Source organism: Delphinus delphis, chromosome 13 (genome assembly GCF_949987515.2).
Source record: "Delphinus delphis chromosome 13, mDelDel1.2, whole genome shotgun sequence".
In the NCBI taxonomy this organism is placed as follows: domain Eukaryota; kingdom Metazoa; phylum Chordata; class Mammalia; order Artiodactyla; family Delphinidae; genus Delphinus; species Delphinus delphis.
The window spans coordinates 26,562,446-26,584,064 of NC_082695.1; the positions used below are offsets into that span (position 1 = coordinate 26,562,446).

A 21,619-nucleotide genomic window follows, 5' to 3' on the forward strand; every position below is an offset into this window, starting at 1 on the left:
CAGTGATGACACTGTGTCATTGTAGAAAATTCCAAAGAATCAACAACAACAAAATCTGTAACTAATAAGCAATTATACCAAGGTTGCAAGATACAAGGTTAACATACAAAAGTCGACTGCTTTTCTATATACCAGCAATGAACAAGCGGTATTTGAAATTCTAAACACAATACCACTTATACTGGTGCCAAAAGAGCAATAATTTGATAGAAATATAACAAAATATGTATAAATTCTATGAGGGAAACAATACTCTGATGAAAGAAATCAAAGATCAAAATAAACTGAGATATTTTATGTTCATGAATAGGAAGACTCAATATTGTTAAGATGTCAACTTTTCCTAACTTGATCTAGAGAGTCAATGGAATCCCAACAAAAATCCCAGAAACTTATACTATAGTATCAACAAACTTATTCTAAAGTTTATATGAAAAGGAAAAGACCCTAAAATAGATCTAAACAAATGTAGTCAATTGATCTTTGATAAAGGCAAAGACATAGAATAATCTTTCAACAAATGGTGCTGGCACAAATGGACGTCCACATGCAAATACTAAATCTAGACACAGACCGTATATCTTTCACAAACATTAACTCAAAACGGATCATAGATCTAAGTGTAAAATGCAAAACTATAAAATGAGAACTCAGAAGAAAACATAGTAGGAAGTCTAGGTGAACTTGGGTTTGGCAATGAGTTTTTTTTTTTTTTTTTTTTTTTTTTGCAGCACGCGGGTCTCTTACTGTTGTGGCCTCCCCCGTTGTGGAGCACAGGCTCCAGACGCGCAGGCTCAGCAGCCATGGCTCACGGGCCCAGCCACCCCGCGGCATGTGGGATCTTCCCGGACCAGGGCACGAACCCGTGTCCCCTGCATCGGCAGGCGGACTCTCAACCACTGCGCCACCAGGGAAGCCCTGGCAATGAGTTTTTGTTACAACACCAAAAGCATGATCCATGATAGAAAAAAAAAAAATCTAATGTGTTGGACTTCATTAACATTAAAAATTTCTGCTCTGAGAAAGACACTGTCAAGAGAATGGAAAGCCAAATCAAAGACTGGGAGAAAATATCTGTGAATCACATTACCTGAAAAAAGACTTGTATCTAAAATATACAAAGAATTCTTAAAATTCAGCAGTAAGAAATAACCAATTAGGGCTTCCCTGGTGGCACAGTGGTTGAGAATCCACCTGCCAGTTCAGGGAACACGGGTTCGATCCCTGGTCCGGGAGGATGCCACATGCTGTGGAGCAGCTAGGCCCGTGCGCCACAACTACTGAGCCTGTGCTCTGGAGCCCGTGAGCCACAACTACTGAGCCCACGTGCTGCAACTGCTGAAGCCCACGCGCCTGGAGCCCGTGCTCTGCAGCTAAGAGAGGCCACCGCAGTGAGAAGCCCGCGCACTGCAATGAAGAGTGGCCCCCGCTTGCCGCAATTAGAGAAAGCCCACGCGCAGCAACGAAGACCCAACACAGCCAAAATAAATAAATAAAACAAATAAATAAATAAAAAGAAATAACCAATTTAAAAAAATGAACAAAGATCTGAACAGGCACTCACCAAAGATGAGATGGCTGATAAGTGTATGAAAAGATGTTCAGCATCATATGTCATTCAGCAATTGAAAATTAAAACAAGATACCACTAAACACTTATTAGAACGGCTAAAACCCAGAAAATTGATGATACCAAACGCCAACAAGGATGTGGATCAAATGAACACATTCACTGTTGGTGGGACTGCAGTCATTTTGGAAGACAGTCTGGCAGTTTCTTACAAAGCTAAACCTAGTCTTACCATACCAACCAGCAGTTGCACTCCTAGGTATCTGCCCAGTGGAGATGAAAACATATATTCACACAAAAACCTATATGTGAGTACTGACAGCAGTTTTTATACATCATCTATATATAATTGCCAAAAAATGGAAGAAACCATGATGTCCTTCAATGGGGGAATGCTTAAACTGTGGTACATACAAACTATGTGCATCCATAAAATGGGACAAGATCTGTTAATAATAAGAAATAAGCTATCAAACCATGAAAATGCATGGAAGAACCTTAAATGGATATTACTAAGTAAAAGACACCCGTTTGAAAAGGCTAGGTACAGTATGTTTCCAATTATATGACACTCTAGGAAAGGCAAAACTGTAGAGACAGTAAAAAGATCAGTGGTTTTCAGGTATTCAGGAAGGACAGAGGGAGGGATAAACAGCTGAAGCAAGAGGGATGTTCAGGAGGTGAACTTACTGTGCCTGATACCAGACCCTCCTGCTGCCTCAGAAGCAGGAAGCTTGGCCCTAAGTGAATACTCACTCACTGCCACTTTCTTATTTTTTTGGGTTTTTGATTCTTTTATTTATTCACTGCCTTTTCAAGGGAGAAGCTGAGAATGGCAAACTTGATGAGCCCTTATTCTATAGTTCCTGCTGGAGCTGTATGTGTGGCTGAAAGGCCTTATGAGATGTGGGTAACACAGCTACTGAGGGACAATCCCTGGTGGCATCGGGCCCAGGTCATGCATCAAGACTTTGCCCTCTAGCAGCCTGATTCAAGGGGTAGCCTCTGCACTTCTCAAAGCAGGGTCTGCACTCCCTGAGAGCTAGGAACTGACAACGATAAGGGCCATGGAGACCTACAAGGTGAACATCTTCCCTCAGTGAACAGAAGGAATTCCTAGCTATGGTGCCCTGTGGTTTCACTAAGGTGGAAATTGTGTTTTATTCTGGCTATTCAGAGCTCACTCCATTTCCAAAACTGAGATTTCAATACTTGCTTAAGCCTATGAAACATCGGCCACTCCCTCTTGACCAATGCCCCACAGCCCGCCCTCTTTGGGGAACTCCTGTTAGGTGCACGCAGACCCTACCCTCTGCCCTCCAGACACTCCTCCTTGGGCTCCACCTCTTCACCTCTGCAGCACCCAGGCCATTTCCTCAGATCAAATGCACTCCTCAGCTGGGCCTCCTCTGCTGTCAAATATGCCCACTGAGGTTTTTTTTTTTGGACGCGTGGCTTGCAGGATCTTAGTTCCCCGACCAGGTATTGAAACCTGGGCCCCTGGCAGTGAAAGTACTGAGTCCTAACCACTGGACCGCCAGGGAATTCCCTCCGCTGACTCTTCAATTGCAATGATTATTATTTTTCTTTTCCAAAAGTATTTTCGGGTTCATTTCCAAATCTATCTGGTCTTTTTGATGGTGTATTATTTCTAACTGAGCTATAATTCACATACTATAAAAGTCACCATTTTAAAGTATAGAATTCAGTAGTTTTTAGTATATTCATAAGGCCATCAATCATCACCGCTAAGCCTTGAGCACTTTCATAATCCCCAAAAGAAACTTTGTATCCATCAGCACTCACCCCATCCTGCCCTGGCAGCCACTAATCTACTTTCTGTCTCCATGGATTTGCCTATTCCGGAATTAAATATAAATGGAATCATAGAACATGTGGTCCTTTGTGACTGGCTTCTTTCACTTAGCATAACGTTGTCAAGGTTTTTCCCTGTTGTGGCATGTATAAGCATTCCATTCCTTTTTATTGCCAAATAATATTATTGATATACTGTATGGATGTACCACATTTTAAAAATCCATTCATCAATTGACGGACATTTGGGATATTTCCACTTTTTTGCTATTATGAATAATACGGATATGAACTTTTTTTTTTGGCTGTATTGGGTCTTCATTGTGGCATGTGGATCTTTCATTGCAGCATGCAGGCTTCTCTCTAGTTGTGGTGTGCAGGCTCAGTATTTGCGGCAAATGGGCTCTCTAGTTGCGGCACTCAGGCTTAGTTGCCCTGCAGCATGTGGGATCTTAGTTGCCCGACAAGGGATCAAAGGGATCAAACCCATGTCCCCTGCATTGGAAGGTGGATTCTTAACCACTGGACCACCAGGGAAGTCCCCTGATATGAACTTTTGTGTACAAGTTTTTACATGAATACGTTTTCAATTCTCTTGGGTATCTACCTAGGTGTGGGATTGCTGGCTCAGACAGTAACTCTATTTTAACCATTTATGGAAACGCCAGATTGTCCTCTAAATCAGCTGAACCATTTTACAATCCCACCAGAATCTACAAGGGTCCTGATTTCTCCCCATCCTCACTAACACTTCTTATTATCTGACTTTCTGATCACGGATCCTAGTGGGTGCGAAGTGGTAGTTCACTGTAGTTTTGGTTTGCATTTCTCTGACGACTAATGATGTTGAATGTTTTTTTATGTGCTTATGGTTGTTTATCTTCTTTGGAGAAATGTCTATTTAAATCCTTTGTCCATTTAAAAACTGGGTTATTACTCTTTTTACTGTTGAGCTATAAGAGCTCTTCACTCAGATGTGATTTGCAAATATTTTCTCCCATTTAGTAGGTTGTCCTTTCATTCTGCTGACAGTGCTCTTTGAAGCACAAAAGTTTTAAGTTTTGATGATGCCCAATTTTTCTATTTGTTCTTTAGTTGCTTGTGTTTTAGGTGTCACATCTAAGAAACAGTTTTCTAATCCAAGGTCACATCTATGTTTTCTTCTAAGAGTTTTACAGTTTAACTCTTACATTTAGTTCTTCAATCCATTTTGAGTTAATTTTTATACATGGGATAGATTACGAATCTTTCCTCACGTTTTCTTTATCTTTCTTGTCTTTGACCATCTTACGCGTGTTTATTTTACAGCCACCATCTGACAATCTACCATCAGAGGTACAGAGGTCTACACCTTCTGCTCCCGGCACGCGTGGATGATCAGGGTTTCTTCACGGGCTTTGTTCCTTTGGATTCTGAGTCATCTCAGGCAGTGTTTCTTTAATGGGAACACAGTACCCCCTGGGGTCAGGATGGATTTATATTTGCTTTGCCAAGTGCCTCTGGGGTGTTAATTAGACTAGAATCTTCTTTTGTGTCCAGTTCTTGGGTTGGTGATTTCCAGATGACAGAGGTAGTGTTAAAGTGACCTCCAATCCACTTGAGGGCAGGCCTGTGGTGACACAGCCTCAGGGAAAGACTGTTTTCCTAACTCAGAGGGCAGGCTGAGACATTCCAGGCTCTGGCCATGTTCCTATGCTGTCAGTCAGGTTTCTTCTAGTCCCCCTCTCACTGGAGGTACACTTTTTTAAGCAGCTTGACTTCATGCTAGTGTCTTAGGTTCCAATCCCTACGTGGCTCAGGCCTAAGGCCCTGTCTCAAATCTGTGTGGCCATTAAAACTCAAGGTCCTTGTTCACCAGGCCAGTAACCTCCTAACACCCACTGCTCTGGTTGTTTTGTTCACTCTTAGATTTTGGCTCCTAGGGACTTCACTTACTTTCTTGTGAACTAGTCACAACTTTAGGGACATGTTACGTTTCATCCAGCATTTCAGAATGTTTAGCAGCAAGGAGGTTTCAGATCCTCTATACTGATGGGCAGAAAAATTGCTGGGTAAAAAGATCACATGAAACACCTGTATAAAACAGACGTGACCACACTGCAGACCCCACGCCAAAGTCACCGCTGACCTGAAGGGACAGCTGTCCCATGCTGGCTTCTGGGGCCTATTCTCCAAGGATGAATCCCACTCAGACAAGCAGTTTCGAGAACATGGGTGAAGCCCCGGGGACAGTACAGTGTGGCTTTAGCTCGAAGACACCGTCCATGGCAAGGACAGGTCTCATCCCAGATGCTCCCTCCACTGGGCACCTTCTGGCCATGTGGTTCCTGCAAGAGGCTCTGGCCCACGTCCCTGATGTGGCTAATGGTAACGCTGAGCCCAATCACCTTGCAGTGGGTCACAGCTCCAGGTTGGCACTCAAGGCCCTGGCCCGTGTGGAGGAAGGTGGCCCGGCCCCCCCTCAGACTCTCCCAGCCTTCGACTTGCTGGACCAGGCAGTGAGCTCCGTGCCACAGCAGGCTCGGCAGGAGGCCCTCCCAGGAGGCAGAGAAGCTCTGTGTCAATAGCAGAGGCTGAAACACTCAGTGTGGCTCCTCAGGAGAACTCCTGCCCCTCCCATGACTGCTGCCTGTACTCAGGAAGGTGCAGAGGACATGCTGCAGGGGCTCAGAAGCCCGTTGGACCTCACAGAGGCCTCCCCTCCATCACTTTAATTTCAGCTCCCGACCTCCTGGTCAGTGTCTGAGCAGAAGGCCAGGACCAGAGCCTCCCACCCTCTGACCATCTCAGCACAGCCTCTGCACCCACCAGCCCTCGTGCCTCTGCCCTTTGGTCCCCCACCCCCACCCCATGGCTCCGTGAGGCAGCCACACCTTTCTCCTCAGAGTGGTGGCTCCTGAATACAGAGGGACAGGAGTCTGCACCCTCATAGGAAGGCGGACATGGCACGGCTGGCCCAAGTCTGTACCCTCCCCATCTCTGGGGCCCCACACAGCCACCACCTACCTTTCCATAGCTGTCGGGGTCAAACCGGCCAAGGCAGGAGCCCCCGGCGTGGCTTTGGAGCGCTCCGTGAATCGGGAGTCGAACGCTTTCATAGGTTCGATCTTGGACGGGGTTGTGAGGATGGAGGGGGACGGTGCAGCAGGAGCAGAGGCCGCATTCACGCTGGGGGTGGGGTGGAGACGGAAGGCCACATCAGCACAACCCACTGAGGATCCGGGAGTCCGGGATTTGTGGGGCTTGGAGCCAAGTGAATGGGGCACAAATATCAAACTTCCATAAATAATTTCAAGACGTAATCGACTATTGCCAACTTTCTTTAATACCTTCACATATTAAAGTTCTGGGAGTTTGGCTTTCTGAGAAGACTGTGAGCAAATGCACTCACACCCGTACCACTTTAGTGTTCTCAGAGCTTCTGGGGGTAGCACGAGGCCTCAACAGTGGTTCCTACAACCCCCTTTTCCTCACCATAGAGCTCTGTCTCCACAACCTGAATACAGCAGCTCCACCCAAACCGCTCTGACCACCAGCTCTGACCACGGTCTCACAGGGACAATCACACACCCTTTATGCTCTCCTCCAAGTGCTCCCTGTGTCTCTGACTCCACAGAGGAAAGGGAGCTCAGGCTGGAGCTTGCCAGCTCCGTTGTCCCAGCACATCCCACACGCTGGGTCAAAGCCATGGGGCCTCCTCTGCCCACATCCGGGCTAACTGCCCTCCCCGCCGCTGGACCCCAGGCCAGATGCCCGCAGGTACCTATATGACCCTCCCCTCCTCTCCTGGGACCTGCACGGCCAACTGTTGAACATTTTGCAAACCTGGCGTTCTGTCCTTCCCCAGACACCCTTCCTCCCAATGCTCTGCTTCCTGACTGGTCTTGCTGCTCCATATCCTTCTCTTCCCTCAAGGGAGAGGGGATACTCGAAGCCTGGTGCATGCCTCCACAGCCATGACACCAGAGGCAGGAGCTGTGATAATGCACGGCTCTGTCCCTGGTGATGGAGGGTCACGTTGACAGTGTCAGTTGTGTGCCAGTGCAGCAGCTAAATTTGGGCCCCACTGCTGGTCGTTTCCTAAGGTGCAAGTCCCAGCGCCTGTGTGTCCACTCCAGGGAGAAGCCAGCCTTCCTCCTGTCGCCCACCACTCTTCAGGCTCCAGGCCTCTGCTCTCGCTGTTGCCCCTACTCCCCAGCCCCGTCCCCTGGCTCAGCCTAATTGAGAAGCCTTCCTGAGACCTGCCTGCCAAGGCCCTCAGAGGATCAGCCCTGCACCCCTGTGGCTACCTCTTCCCCTACCAGCCTAGATCCTCCCCGGAGACGAGGACCCACCAATCAACCCCTGCAGACGTCGGGCCTGGCACAGCTTGTCACTCAGAGCAGGCGCTGGGCAAATGGCTCTTGGCTCTTAGTCACGCTCCTCTGGTCCTTTCAGACTTCTAGTTTGGTTTCCACGTGATGGCCAGTGAAGACAATGGGCTCCCCGAGCAAATGTATTCTGAGTGTAAGGGGAGTCTGTGCCGTGGCACATGAGCAGGCCGGCCGAAGGTGGGCTGGCCCCGTGACAGGTGACGTGTCACGGGCCAGTTGCCATCCTTAGTATTCCCATTCTGGGACTGCATCTTCCCGCAGGACATGAAGTCCTCAGGGCCCTAATCATCAGACTCTCCTGATCAAGGCTCCCTTCTGAGCAGGCCCTCACCTGAAACCAAGCACCTGCCTCTTTTCTTTACTGAAGAGGCCGCGAAGTGTCCCTGGAACTGTCCAAACCGCACTTGCCCAGGTACAGGACCAAGCTTGGCACCTACTCACCTGTCCTTACTGACAGAATCACCCGCAGGCCTGGTGCCGGTCGCCGCCACAGGCTCTGTGGAAGGCTTCGAGGTGCCGAAGGGGACGGGGGTGCTGGAGTCCAGCGGCAGCAGCTGCGGGCTGCTGTGAGAGGTGAGCATGGTGCCTGCCAGGGAACCCGAGAGCGGGATGCTGTTGAAGAAGGCCGTGGAGAAGTCCCTGTTGTCGAGAAGGAGAAAAGTCAGCCTTGGACGTCAAGCACCACATTGAGTACTTACACATCCTAAGCAAATTTTTTTCTGGGTCCAATGGCGATGTATTTTCATGGCAGAATTTCTATGTAAGTTACAGAAAAGTAAAAAGGAAATTAAAATCACTCCATACACGACATTTAATTAGATCTAAGATGAACTGGTACTTTATATACCACTAAGAAAGAAAAAAACTGACTGATTATAACTGTCAGGTGTCACTGATAAGATGCACTCTGATCTCAAGAGGTGTTACCATGTGCAAATGTGTCTTGGGGCTGGGGAAACACAGTGCACAGAGTGGGCCTCCCTTTCATTATGGGCAGCGTGGACGTGCCATGGTTTACCCAACCAGCCTCTCGTGAGGAACAGCTGGACGGTTTCCCGGTGTTTCTGTAACAAACACTGCAGTGTGCCGGCTGAGGGCCCTGGGTATCATGGCTCAGCCATGCACAGGCTCTGAGGCCTTGGGCACCTCAGCCACCATGTCTGCAAAAGAGATGACAGGACCCTCCCCACGAGGCCGCTGTCTGGACTAACGTACTTCCTGTAGCGCATGACACGGGGCACACACAGAGACGCCTGCTGTTGTAACTGTCATCCCACTTGTTTCATACGTTACGTGGGATAAATTCCTAGAAGGAACTGCAGCAGCAAATGGAATGTTCATCGATGATTTTGGATAAATAGTTCTCAAGGGCCCTGCTTTGAGGTTCACCTCACAAGCCGTGCATGGGTACCTATTTCCCCAAACCCTCATCAACGGTTTTATCAACTTTTTTTTTTTTTTTTTTTTGCGGTACGTGGGCCTCTCACTGTTGTGGCCTCTCCTGTTGCGGAGCACAGGCTCCAGATGCGCAGGCTCAGCAGCCATGGCTCACGGGCCTAGCTGTTCCGTGGCATGTGGGATCTTCCCGGACCGGGGCACGAACCTGTGTCCCCTGCATCAGCAGGAGGACTCTCAACCACTGCGCCACCAGGGAAGCCCTTTACCAACTTCTTGATACCTGATAATCTGAGAGATGAAAAATAGTATCTTACTACAATTTTAATTTGCCATTATTTTGATGCAAGGTTGAAATTTTTTCATCTAGAAACATCTGATTTCCCTTTTTTGGGAGCTGTTTGTTCATATCTGTCATCCATGGTTCTATTTGGTTATTGGTCTTTATTATTGATTGTAAGACCTATTTACATATTCAAAAATTCCTATATGGACAGGAAATATTTTCCCCAGGATGTTGTGTTTTGAAGACTTTTTTTACCTCTGAGATTATGAAAGTATTCTTCTATGGAATATTCTAAAATTTTAAATAATAAAAAAGTTAAACATTAAAAAAATCTCTGAGATGTTCAGAATGTTCTCTGAAAAATTTCTGAGCTGTGCAAAATTTTAATGCGTGAGATAGGGCTCCAAATGTTTTTTTAAATTTATTTTATTGAAGTATAGTTGATTTACAATGTTGTGTTAATTTCTGCTGTACAGCAAGGTGATTCAGTTACACACACACACACACACAATTCTCTTCCATTACGGTTTATCATAGGATTCTGAATACAGTTCCCTGTGCTACACAGTAGGACCTTGTTGTTTATCCATCCTATATATAATAGTTTGCATCTGCTAATCCCAAACTCCCAATCCATCCCTCCCCCACCACCTACCCGCTGGCAACCACAAGTCCGCTCTCTATTTCTGTGCATCTATTTCTGTTTTGTAGATAGGCTCATTTGTGTCATATTTTAGATTCCACATATAAGTGATATCATATGGTATTTGCCTTTCTTTCTGACTTACTTTACTTAGTACGACCATCGCTAGGTTCATCCGTGTACCTGCAAATGACATTATTTCATTCTTTTTTATGGCTGAGTAATATTCCATTGTATATAAACCACATCCTCATTATCCATTCATCTGTTGATGGACATTTAGGTTGTTTCCATGTCTCAGCTACTGTGAATAGTGTGCTATGAACATTGGGGTGCATATATCTTTTTGAATTATTGCTTTCTCCAAATATATACCCAGGAGTGGGATTGGTGGATCACATGGCAACTCTACTTTAGTTTTTTGAAGAACCTCCATACTATTCTCCATAGTGGCTGCACCAATTTACATTCCCATTAGCAGTGTAGGAGGGTTCACTTTTCTCCCTTTCCAGCATTTGTTACTTGTAGACTTTTTAATCATGGCCATCCTGACCAGTGCGAGGTGGTTCTTCACTGTAGTTTTGATTTGCATTTCTCTAATAATTGGTGTTGAGCATCCTTTCATGTCTCTGTTGGCCATCTGTATGTTTTCCTTGGAGAAATGTCTGTTTAGGTCTTCTGCCCATTTTTTGATTGGGTTTTTTTGTTGTTGTTGTTGTTGTGGCCTCTCCCGTTGCGGAGCACAGGCTCCGGACGCACAGGCTCAGCGGCCATGGCTTACGGGCCCAGCCGCCCTGCGGCATGTGGGATCTGCCCGGACCGGGGTATGAACCCATGTCCCCTGCACTGGCAGGTGGACTCTCAACCACTGTGCCACCAGGGAAGCCCACGATTGGGTTTTTTTTTTATTATTGAGTTGCATAAGCTGTTTCTGTATTTTTGAAATTAAGCCCTTGTCGGTCGCATCATTTGCAAATATTTTCTCCCAGTTTGTAGGCTGTCTTTTCATTTTGTTCCTGATTTCCTTTGCTGTACAAAAGCTTGTAAGTTTGATTAGGTTCCATTTATCTATTTTTGTTTTTATTTCTTTTTAAAAATAAATTTATTATTTTTTTTGGCTGTGTTGGGTCTTCGTTGCTGTGTGCGGGCTTTCTCTAGTTGCAGTGAGTGGGGGTTGCTCTTCGTTGTGGTGCGTGGGCTTCTCTTGTTGCGGAGCACGGGTTCTACGTGCGCAGGCTTCAGTAGTTGTGGCACATGGGCTCAGTAGTTGTCGCTTGCAGGCTCTAGAGCTCAGGCCCAGGAGTTGTGGCACATGGGTTTAGTTGCTCTGCGGCATGTGGGATCTTCCCGGGCCAGGGCTCAAACCCGTGTCCCTTGCATTGGCAGGCAGATTCTTAACCACTGCACCACCAGGGAAGCCCTTGTTTTTATTTCTATTGCCTTGAGAGACTGACTGAAGAAAACATTGGTACGATTTATCTCAGAGAATTTTTGCCTATGTTCTCTTCTAGGAGTTTATGGTGTCATGTTTTATATTTAAGTCTTTAAGCCATTTTGAGTTATTTTTGTATATGGTGTGAGGCAGTGTTCTAATTTCATTGATTTACATGCGGCTGTGTAGCTTTCTCAACACCACTTGCTGAAGAAACTGTCTTTTCTCCATTGCATATACTTGTAGGGCTTCAATTTTGTTTCTAGAGAATATCACTTCCTCACTTCATTTATTGAATTAGGTAATGATTCATCACAGATGCAAAATATTACCTTTAAAGTTCTCATAAATATTTGAGTCTATTTCTGAGTTTTCTATTGTATTCCACTGTTCTATTCATGTGTCAGTACCTCACTATTTTAATTATTATAGCTTGTAAGATTTAATTTCTAGTGGGGCTAGTCTTTCCTGATTAATCTTTTCCAGAAATATTTTAGCTACTCCTATGTACTTTTTCACAGAACTTCAGAATCAGTTTGTCTGATGCTGAAAACTCATATGGTTATTTGTATTGGCTCATGTTACATTTATAGGCTGAGGGAGATTTGTCATCTTTATGATACCGAGACATCCTATCTAATAAATGGTATGCATTTCTGTGAATTTTCTTTTAGGTATCTCAGTAGACTTTAAAATTTTTTCTTCATAAAGATCTCCATTTCTTGTTACATTCTAGGTACTACATTTGTGAAAGTGATTTCTTCCTTTGCATCTTCTAAAGGTAATTGGTGCTAATTGATCTTGCTATGTTGCACCCAGTCATCTCACTGTCTTCTTTTACTGTCTATGGTGGTTTTTCCAGTTGATTCTCTTTCAGATTATACCATCTTTGACTAATGACACATTTACCACCTCCTTTCTAATTTCTTCTTTCTCTTAACTAACCATAGGAGCTGGGATCTCTAGAACAATGTTAAATTACAGTCACAGGTGTAGACATGTGTTCAATTCTTAAATTTAATTTGAAGTAAGATAGTTTAACAAGTTTAACAAACATCTATCTGTTCCCATTTAACTGAGTTTTAAATAACAATGATGTTGGGTTTAATAAAAATGCCTCTTAAGCACCTACAGAGATGATCATATAATTTATTTATTTTGATCTACTGACATGTAGGAGTAAATCAAGTTTCCCCAAATCATTTGAAGCATCTCGCTTTCCTGAAATAAATTTTACTTGTTTATAGTGTATTAGCATTTTAACACATTGTAACATTCTGTTTGTGATGATTTTATTTAGGATTTTGCATTGACATTTGGATATAAGATTGATCAGAAATTTACTATATCTTTGTCACATTTTGATTATGAAATTTCAATATTGTGTTCATTAAAAAAAAAGATTTTGCAAGCTTTCCTTCTTTTTCAAAGCACTAGAATATTTTCAATAGTATTAGAATGAGCTGTTCTTTAAGTTTGTTAGAATTTTCCTGTCAAGCCGTCTTACTCTGGTGGCCTTTGATAGGTTAACTGTTTGAGAGTGTCCTCTATTTCTTCTATAATAATTCATCTGTACAGATTTTCTTCAATTTTCGTTATTTTTTCCCCCAAATAATTTACTTTCAAATTTATTTGCAGAGTTCAGCAAAGATGTCTTTCACCCTTTTGATTTATTCTTCATCTTTGATTATTTCCCATTTATGTCTATTTTAAATATGTGCAACTTCTCTTTTCTTTCTTGATTAGATAAGCTAATAATTACCTCTTCCATTGCTACTTGTTTTGACATGGGAATCAAGAGGAAAAAAAGAATCAAGTTCTAGTGCCAGAAATATGTGCCCCATGGCAGAAAGCTGGCTCAAGGCCAGGCAGGAAGTCATCTACCACCTCTGCCTCCTCACCAGGTGAGGCCTGGAAGGATCCACAGAACAAAAGTGCCACCACCACTTCTACCACCTCTACAAGCCTCATTCTCATAAGCTCTGAAATGTTCAAGCACTGTCACATACTTGGTTTCACTTGGGCCTGATAAAGGTGGGCAGGTGGCATTCTCTGCATAGGTTCATAATGGGAAAAAGGTTTGATCAAGGGAAAACCACTCTATGGGAGGAGTCTGGAAGTTGATTTTGGCTCTACCTGGTCAGGTCACTTCCCTCCAGGTCCTCGGCACTTGCACACCTGACATGAGGAGGCCATCAGCACATCACGTGACTGAAGGTCTCTGCAGACTTCAGGGAAGATTTGGAACAGCTCATGGAGGAACTAGTGGGAAATGCAGAGGACTACTGTGTGTGGTGCCCTGAGTAGACAGGCTGAAAAGAGTGAGTCATCTTGATGTTTGGCCTATTCCTCTCACATGGGGCCTTATCACCCTTTGAATCAACATACCTCACTTTGGAGAGAATGACCAATACAAAAGCAAGCCTGATGACAGATGCCAAGACAAGGACAAATCCAGCTGAATCCACTGGCCCTCTCTGTTCCATCAGGGAAATATACCCCCCACCCAGCAAGTCCACTTCTGGGAAGTGTCCTGAGGGAACAGTCACAGGTGTGCTCAGAGATTCATTTACAGTCACAAAACACTGTACAAACTACACGTCCACAGTTAAGGGGCTGGTTAAGTAAATCATGGTGCGTTCACAGGTGGGGCACCTGGACCGTCAGCAAACCAATGCTTCAGAGGAGTTATTAAAATGGATGCAAGGTCAAGATACAGGAACAAACAGGAGATACGGACACCAAAACGTTAACAGTGATCGTATCTTTGTGCTTTTACTGTTTTCCACAATGTGTACATATTCCTTTCTTAATCAGAAAGAGAAGGCTATAAAAGTGGAAAGAGAAACAGAAAAAAAAAAAATCAGTCTGACTTTTCTCTGCCTGGTATCTTCAACAAAGCAGGGCCAGCCTCCCCACCTGCCTGCACCACCATCAGGTGTGCACAGGGCTCTGCAGTAGCGCAAGGCTTTGAGGATGCTGGGAAGCTGGAATCAACTCACTTCCAGACTCTGTGGGTGAGGCTGGCCCAAGAGCCTGTGAAGTCCTGGTTATGATAGTGCTACCTGGCAAAAGGAGAGAGGAAGACCTCCCAGAGAAGGCCACAGAAAGCTTGGTGAGTGAACGAGTACCCGGTGTCCAGCTGTGCTATGCAGAGAGGCGTGATTCTCCTCCGACCATCTGCCGTCCGAGTCTCAACTTGTTTCTTTAAAAGATTCTGGCAAAGTAGAGAGACATAAAGGAATGGAAACATTTCTGAATCTCCAAATACCAACAAATAAGACTCCTAATGAAATGTATTCTAACTCCTCTGTGGCCTTTCAGATACAACTAAACTAAGCCACTCATCAAAGAATAAGCGTTTTTATCAGGGTGTGTGCTCGACAGTAAGGCATCAAGGACAGACGCTCCCAGGTGAACCAGCTCCAACATCTTCCTTTCTATCTCCAATTCCCACCTGGCCAGGTTCCCGGAGCCGTGAGCACATGCCCGGCCAGCCACACGCACCCAGCAGCCATGGGGCTAAACAAGGGAGCTAACAGATGAGACCCCTGTCTCTATGCCACAATTTCAAACTTTCTTTCAATGAAGGCTCACAACCCAGGGTTTGTCACACACTGTGTCTGAACCACCTGGGGAGTGTGACACCCTGCACAAGCTCCCGGAGAGGGTTTTAGCTCCCAACATCTGTCCTGTTCCCTTCCCATCTCCACCCTGACCCCCCAGGGAAACATGGGCTTCCAGAGGAAGAAGGGGGAGTCAACAGACGTCTCTTGAGGGCAGAGCCTGAAACCCACTGTTCTCAGTATCTAGAATCTCCTAGAAAGGCTAGGGGTGAGGTTTGAAGTTCCCCCAAAGGATGCTCTCCTCTGGATCTCCTTGGGGCGGGGCCTTTGATAAGGTGCCCTGGGCCCCGCTGCTGCCACACGCAGACAAAGGCAATAAGGCCGAGTGGCCCCCTGCTGGCTCCCAGCTCCCTGCCCATGTCTGTGCACTGTCTAGACGGCCTCTTGCCCTCCTGGCCTTGTGCCGCCCCTGGGCACATGCCTGTGTCCTCAGTGTCGCTGGGCCCAGCCCTCACCTTCCTGATGTCCTCCAGACTCTCCCCATTGACGACACCAGCAACCGAGGTAGCGGAGCCTGTCTCTCTGGCCGCAGAGCCCTTCTGGTCCAGCTGCTGCTGCTGCTGCCTCCGCTGGTACTTGAGCATCTCGGGGTTCTCGATGACGGCGGTGGAGAGCTGGGTCTCGGTCATGATGGCCAAACTCTTGCCGTAGGTGGACTGATGGATGCGGCTCTAGAGAAGGCAGAGAGAGGGAAGTGCAACAAACTGGCCAGGACACTGCCCACCAGTGGGCAAGCTGCGTGCTGGCCCCCGGCTCAGAGCGAGAGACCCCTGGGCAGGGTCCCGGAGCCCTGGACGCTGGCTCTCTTGAAACCTCCCACCCTGTTTGCCTGTTTAGATGACTCAGGAGAGCCCTTGTACCCTCCCTTGATGTTTACAGCCTTCAGGGATGAAAGTAGATGCGTAACCCTCAGGAAAACACCTACAGCAGGTCTGGTGCAGAACAAACAGCAACAAACATTTACTGAACTGAAATTACGCATTCAAATTGCTAATGTAAGGCTATTAAATCACTCCAAGGACCCCAAACGCTTCTTGGGAATCAGACACTGAAACCCAGAGCTGCTTTCACTGCTCCAGCTGCAGCCATCAGCCCCACGTGGCTGGAGGTCGCCATGGGGGCCGCTAACAGAGCCCCTGAGAGCAAGGAAAGGCCTGGCACGCAGGCCTAGGGGAACCCTTCTCTGCCCGCATTGCCCCCAACACGTCCTGACCCTTCCGAGCAGGGCCAGTCCCACCTTCCCTGGTCTCGGCAGCCCTGTGCCACAAGCCAGGCTGTGTGAGGGCAGGGACGGTGGCCCCAGCACACTGGAGTGGCCAGTGTGACAAGGAGCAGACTTTCACATGGTGTGCTAATGACCAAAGCAGAGGTCAGTAGGACACCTGCCTCACAGGAAGGATGCTGGGCGGGCAGCTTTGGGGCCCACTCCGTAGGACCTGGAGTGCCTGCCTGTGGCCAAAACTCCCTCCCCGGCACCCCTGGAATCTCAAGGCAGGATTCGGAGTTCGGCCCTACTGTTCCTCAAATGCAGGGGCCCTGCCTGCATCCAAGATGGGTTACGACTCTCTAAGGAGAGGGGAGGTCACCTGACGACAGTGACCGGTGGAGGGAAGAGCTGGGGCTGCGGACACACTTGTCCCCCCACTGACAAGTGACCGTGGGTGCCAGGCCAGTCCACTGTGGTGAGCAAGGCCGACTCTGAAGCCCAAGGGGTAACATCGTAGTGGGGGTCCCCACAGAAGCCTAAGAGGGGTCTCCCAGCAGCAATGCACCCTGAGGGGAGAGCTGCCGCCTGCCCTGGGCTCTCGGAGCCTCTTGCCCCCACATACTGGTGTGGGCCCACTTGCAGGAAGGCAGGCTCCTAGTCTGAGGCAGGAAAAGTAGTGCCTGTCACCAAGTCCCCGAGGATGAGCACTGGCCACCCTGTCCTGGGCAGAGCATGGCAGAGAGGAGGCCTGGCCCCAAAGCTGCGGATGGGCTCATGCTTCCACTCTCAGACCTCAGGGTCACATGCTATTCTCCTCAGTGAAACAGGACCAGTCCTGCCTGGAGGGGTTTTGTGTAATTTAAGTGAAGAAACGTGGCCCTGGTTCTGGCACACAGTAAGTGCTAGGAAAGGACTGCTAACATTGTTGTAACTGCTGACCCGAGGCCAGTACGTCAGCAAAGGACAATGGAGAAGGGACGTGAGCAGCCCTGGCAGCCACTCCCACTCTCCCAGCGTGAACACCTCCCAGGGTGGCTATCAGCTCAAGAGGAGATGCCCGGGTTTACTCAATTCTATTTTCCGCAAGATGTTACGGAAAAACCCAAAGGAATTTTTTGGCCAACCCAATAGAATGGATTTCTGACATGAATAGAGGTTCATTTTAAATTAAATCTCTCTTGTAGAGAAGACAAGGATTATAATATACAAGAGGCAAAGGACTAGGAATGCTTCAGGAAACAATGTGTCTGTGTAGGTCACAGGAGGAGGTCCCTCAGAGCCACCGTGGCCGTGCTCCTACCTTCTCTTCCTCGCTCAGGGGGTCTCCGAGCTCGTCCTGGGAGAAATCCAGGAACGCCACAGAGCCGTCCATGGAGCACACCAGGATGCCCAGCCCGTTCAGAGTCCTGGAAAAGATGGCCATCAGCAGCCAGGCGCAAGCCCTGCGGTGCTCGCCCGCCACGGAGTGGCCCAGGGGAGGCAGAGTCTGGGGAGAGGCCCCCACGCGCTCATGGGGAGGCGGAGGTTGGGGCGACAGTCCCATTCTACAGAGCTCTGGGCCCTTTAGTTCTCAGCACATGTACAGAGTATCTCTCACCCTGTGCTTTGTAAGAGTTTCATGTTCATTTATCTCATTTTTGAAAGCATTAAAAAACAACTGCGAGGGAGTGCACATTTAAATGAGGTCGCTGAGAAGCATGAAACAAGCGGCTTCCACAGCCACACTACTCTGATTCACGCAGCGACAGAGCCAAGTGCAACCAGGATCATGCACTCTCCTTCCCAGACGAACACCAGTCTGTCTCAGCAGGGGTTTCCAGTAGGGCCAGGAGCACAGCACCCTGGGGTCTGTCCTGGCTGCGACACCTGGGATCCTGGCTGCCCAACCCTAATCACACCCAGGAGGCCTTGACCTCCAACATGTGGCTCCTCCTTTCCTAGACCATGCCTCGAATCGAGAATCCATCTTACCAGGAAATGTCCATGATGGATTTGTCAAACAGCTCATGGATGACAACCAAAGGCCGTTTTAGACATGTGAGCTGAAAGGAAAGGGCGGCAAAGGTTAATGAATGAATGAGGCCCTCTGTGTCCACTCTGCTCAGCTGCCGCCACCAGATCCAGAAGGCTTGGTCTGAGCTGTGCTGACACGTAGGGTGTCTTCAGCTCTACTCAGACGGCCACCACCGAGACTCTGGAACCCACGCCCGCCAAAGACACGTGTGCCAGCATGGGGTCTGCCCCTTCGGGCCTGGCAGGGCAGACAGCTGTATACACACAAGACCAGCAATGGAGGAGGGGGTTCTAGAAGGCCTACTGAACAGGGATGCGATGCCAAGGCCTGGGCAGGGAATGCAGCAGCAAAGGCAGGTCCCAGGACAGGAAAACAGCCTCAGATAGAACCTAGCACCCCTTCTCAAGGCTCACGTTCAGGTGCATACACATACCCAAGGCTCCATGTGACTAGTGCCACACACCACACAGGTTCATGCTGCCCTGACCCAGGCCCCAGGGTAGCCACTATTAACACTCTTCCTCTCTTCCGTCTTGGACAAATATTTTATTCTTTAAAGTAAGGCACATGGTTGCCTGCTTTTTCATTTAATGCAGAATGAGTGTGTCATCAACATCCTGTGAAAACCTGTGTCTGGGGACCGTACCCGCCACCTTCCCCACGTGCATGTGGGTCATCTGGTCCCCTCACGTGGCCGAGCACATGTCCACACTCCCACAGCAGCAGCAGGCATAGCTCTCACACACAGGCCCTGCCTGTCCTGCCCACTGGTCCTGGGCCCCTGGGTGGCGGGCTGGGGTGGGAACACGCCTTGAGGGCAGGAGGCGCTAAGACAGCCCTAGTCCTGAGGATGGGACTGGAATCTGAGCACCTGGAACCCATGAGAACCTTGCCCCATCCTAGTTCCACTCCCCAAAGAGAACCAGCCTGGCCTTCCTTCCACAGACATGCCTACAGACCCCCCAGAAACCTGGGACCTCTGTCAACACCTGACCCGTCAGTGATGTTTTGGTCAAAGTACCAGGGATGGAGCCCAGGCCCAGGGGAGCCCAGGAAGAATGCGCCTGAACCGCCTAGGACGCACGAGGTCCAGGGTCTGAAATGGGGTCACAGGATTGCTCTGTGAGAAGCAACTGTCCTAAATGCAGCCAAAGGATAACCTCCAAATCTAAAACTTCAAATCCACTCTGCTTATGGGGAAATCAATGATAAGGAATAAACTGTTGTTAACGCAACACACACAAAGCTCAACCACTTTACGCCAAGTGAAAAGAACACAAGATGCAAAAAAGTAAACACTGCACGACTCCATTCATATAAAGTCCAGAAACAGGCAAAGCTCATCCATGTGACAGACATCCTTAGTGCTGCTGCCCTGGCTGAGGGGGCGCTGGGGGCAGGGTCCTGACAGGGAAGGGGCAGGGAGCGTTCCAGGGCAATAGTTACACGGAAGTAAACACGTCTGACGACAGATGTACTGAGCTGTGTACTTCAGGTAGATCCACTATGGAGATTCTATATCTACACCAAGTTCTTTCAAAGGAAAGCCAACACAATATGCCAACCGTGGCCCTGACTACTGAAGGTATGATCTGGGTCTGGACACAAGAGCTGCTCTGGCTGGGTGGCAGGGTGGCCTCTCCTGGCCAGGCCCAGGTTCAGGGCAGAAACACTCACTGAGCACCACCAGAAGTGGGGGGTCTCTCCTCTTTCAGGCACCCCCTCCCCGCAGAGCAGCGAGCTCACAGTAGGGCTCACCCAGACAGAGAGCGAGCGGTCCTTGCTGCCGACAGCACAGCAGCAGTACGGGCAACTGGGCTTCGCAGAGCTCCCGTTCTTCTGCTTCTTCTTGAAGATTTTTGGGTTGAATTTCTAAAACCAAGTAACAAGGGTTAATTAGTAATTAATCAAGCATCAAGCACGCACCCTACGCCAAATATGAGACATACCAGGATCCCAGCCTAGCAGGTGTCCCCCAGCCCCGGGCACCGGCACGCGTCATTGCGCTTTCACAGCTACCCAGCAGGCCTTGTGCTGAGGATGACACGTGTCCTAATCAAAGTCTGGTTCTGGTGACATTCATCACATTAAATAAAATATTAACTTCATATTCATCACGTCCACTTGCCAATAAAGCACATGGGTATGTATTCTATTTTGTATAACCAGTTTAAAATATTGAAACATTAAGTATTTAAAATGAAACAAGAACCTAACAACGTGTGCTGAATCTCAGAGGCCACCATCTCAGTCCAACACATGACCCAGGACGGGGGAGCACGGCACTGCCCAGGTTCTGAGGGTCCCACTTAGGGCGGCGCTGATGGCCGGCCAACCTGAGGCCAAGTGGACTCACCACGACAGTCACAGCTTTCCGGTGCCCGACAAAATCCATGTTGGTCTTCCAGCCCTCCCGTTCGATGATCTGGGCGGTGGGGCCGGAATTGTTCATGGCATGGGCAGACACCAGGTAGTGCCCGTCAGGGGACCAGCTGAGCCGCAACACGTGGGTCGTCCCTCCACACTGCAAGAAACGTCTGTGCTCGAAAGGAGCCCAAGGCCAACTCTGTGACCAAAATTGGCCCCAGAAATCAAACTGAGCTCTGATGTACAAATTCACGATGGTGGAGCACGCCCAAGCTGCTGGCTACAGGGCCAGCTAGACTCCAGTCTCTCTGGGTGAGCTGACAGCGGGGCCATCAGGAGACCGGTAGGGGCGCCATTCTACCCTCCCCCACTGCACGGCGGCACAGGCTGAGGGGATGGCTGGACGGCCACCTCTTTCCACTGTCAACCCTATCTGGGCCAAATCTATCTGACCACAGACCCCTTCTCCTTCCTACCCAGCACTGGGGAACCCCACAGGAGGTTTGCAGACCACGTGTTGCTGCGGAGAAAGAGCACTGCTGACCCTCGGAAGCCTGGTCACAAGCCTCTCTCTACACTGCAGACAGTGACCACCAGGCCCCACCTGCTCTCTGAATCCTGTCTCCTCGCCCAAAGCCTGGTGACGCCACCAGCCAAGAAGAAGAGGTTTGTAAAGTCCATAGAAACCATAAATGGCACAAGAGAAAGGCACTGTTCCCCTGACCCAGGCAGAGGCAGGGCACCTCTTCACACCATGCCTCCTGCAAAGTGAGATGACATTGGCTAAAAGCCAGCCCCTGAAGGTCAAGGTCAGTCCAGGGCAGTCCGAAAGGCTTAGGGGTTAAGATCCAGGCTGCGCAGGCCTTGGGGAAGGCAGGACAGGGCAGGGCC

General features: G+C 48.3%; 1 protein-coding gene across 5 annotated transcripts in view; it reads right to left on the reverse strand.

Annotated features, from left to right (window-relative positions):
* HIRA (histone cell cycle regulator) overlaps window positions 1-21,619 on the reverse strand; it is a 74,435-nt gene that overhangs the window by 25,276 nt on the left and 27,540 nt on the right. For all 5 annotated transcript variants that reach the window (XM_060028544.1, XM_060028543.1, XM_060028542.1 and 2 more), the window contains 8 exons: window positions 20,718-20,885; window positions 20,120-20,233; window positions 18,319-18,389; window positions 17,648-17,753; window positions 15,596-15,811; window positions 14,646-14,731; window positions 8,200-8,397; window positions 6,392-6,553 (listed from right to left, as the gene is read on the reverse strand). In XM_060028544.1, coding sequence (XP_059884527.1) covers window positions 6,392-6,553; window positions 8,200-8,397; window positions 14,646-14,731; window positions 15,596-15,811; window positions 17,648-17,753; window positions 18,319-18,389; window positions 20,120-20,233; window positions 20,718-20,885 — 1,121 coding nt within the window. The remainder of the gene's footprint in view (window positions 1-6,391; window positions 6,554-8,199; window positions 8,398-14,645; window positions 14,732-15,595; window positions 15,812-17,647; window positions 17,754-18,318; window positions 18,390-20,119; window positions 20,234-20,717; window positions 20,886-21,619) is intronic.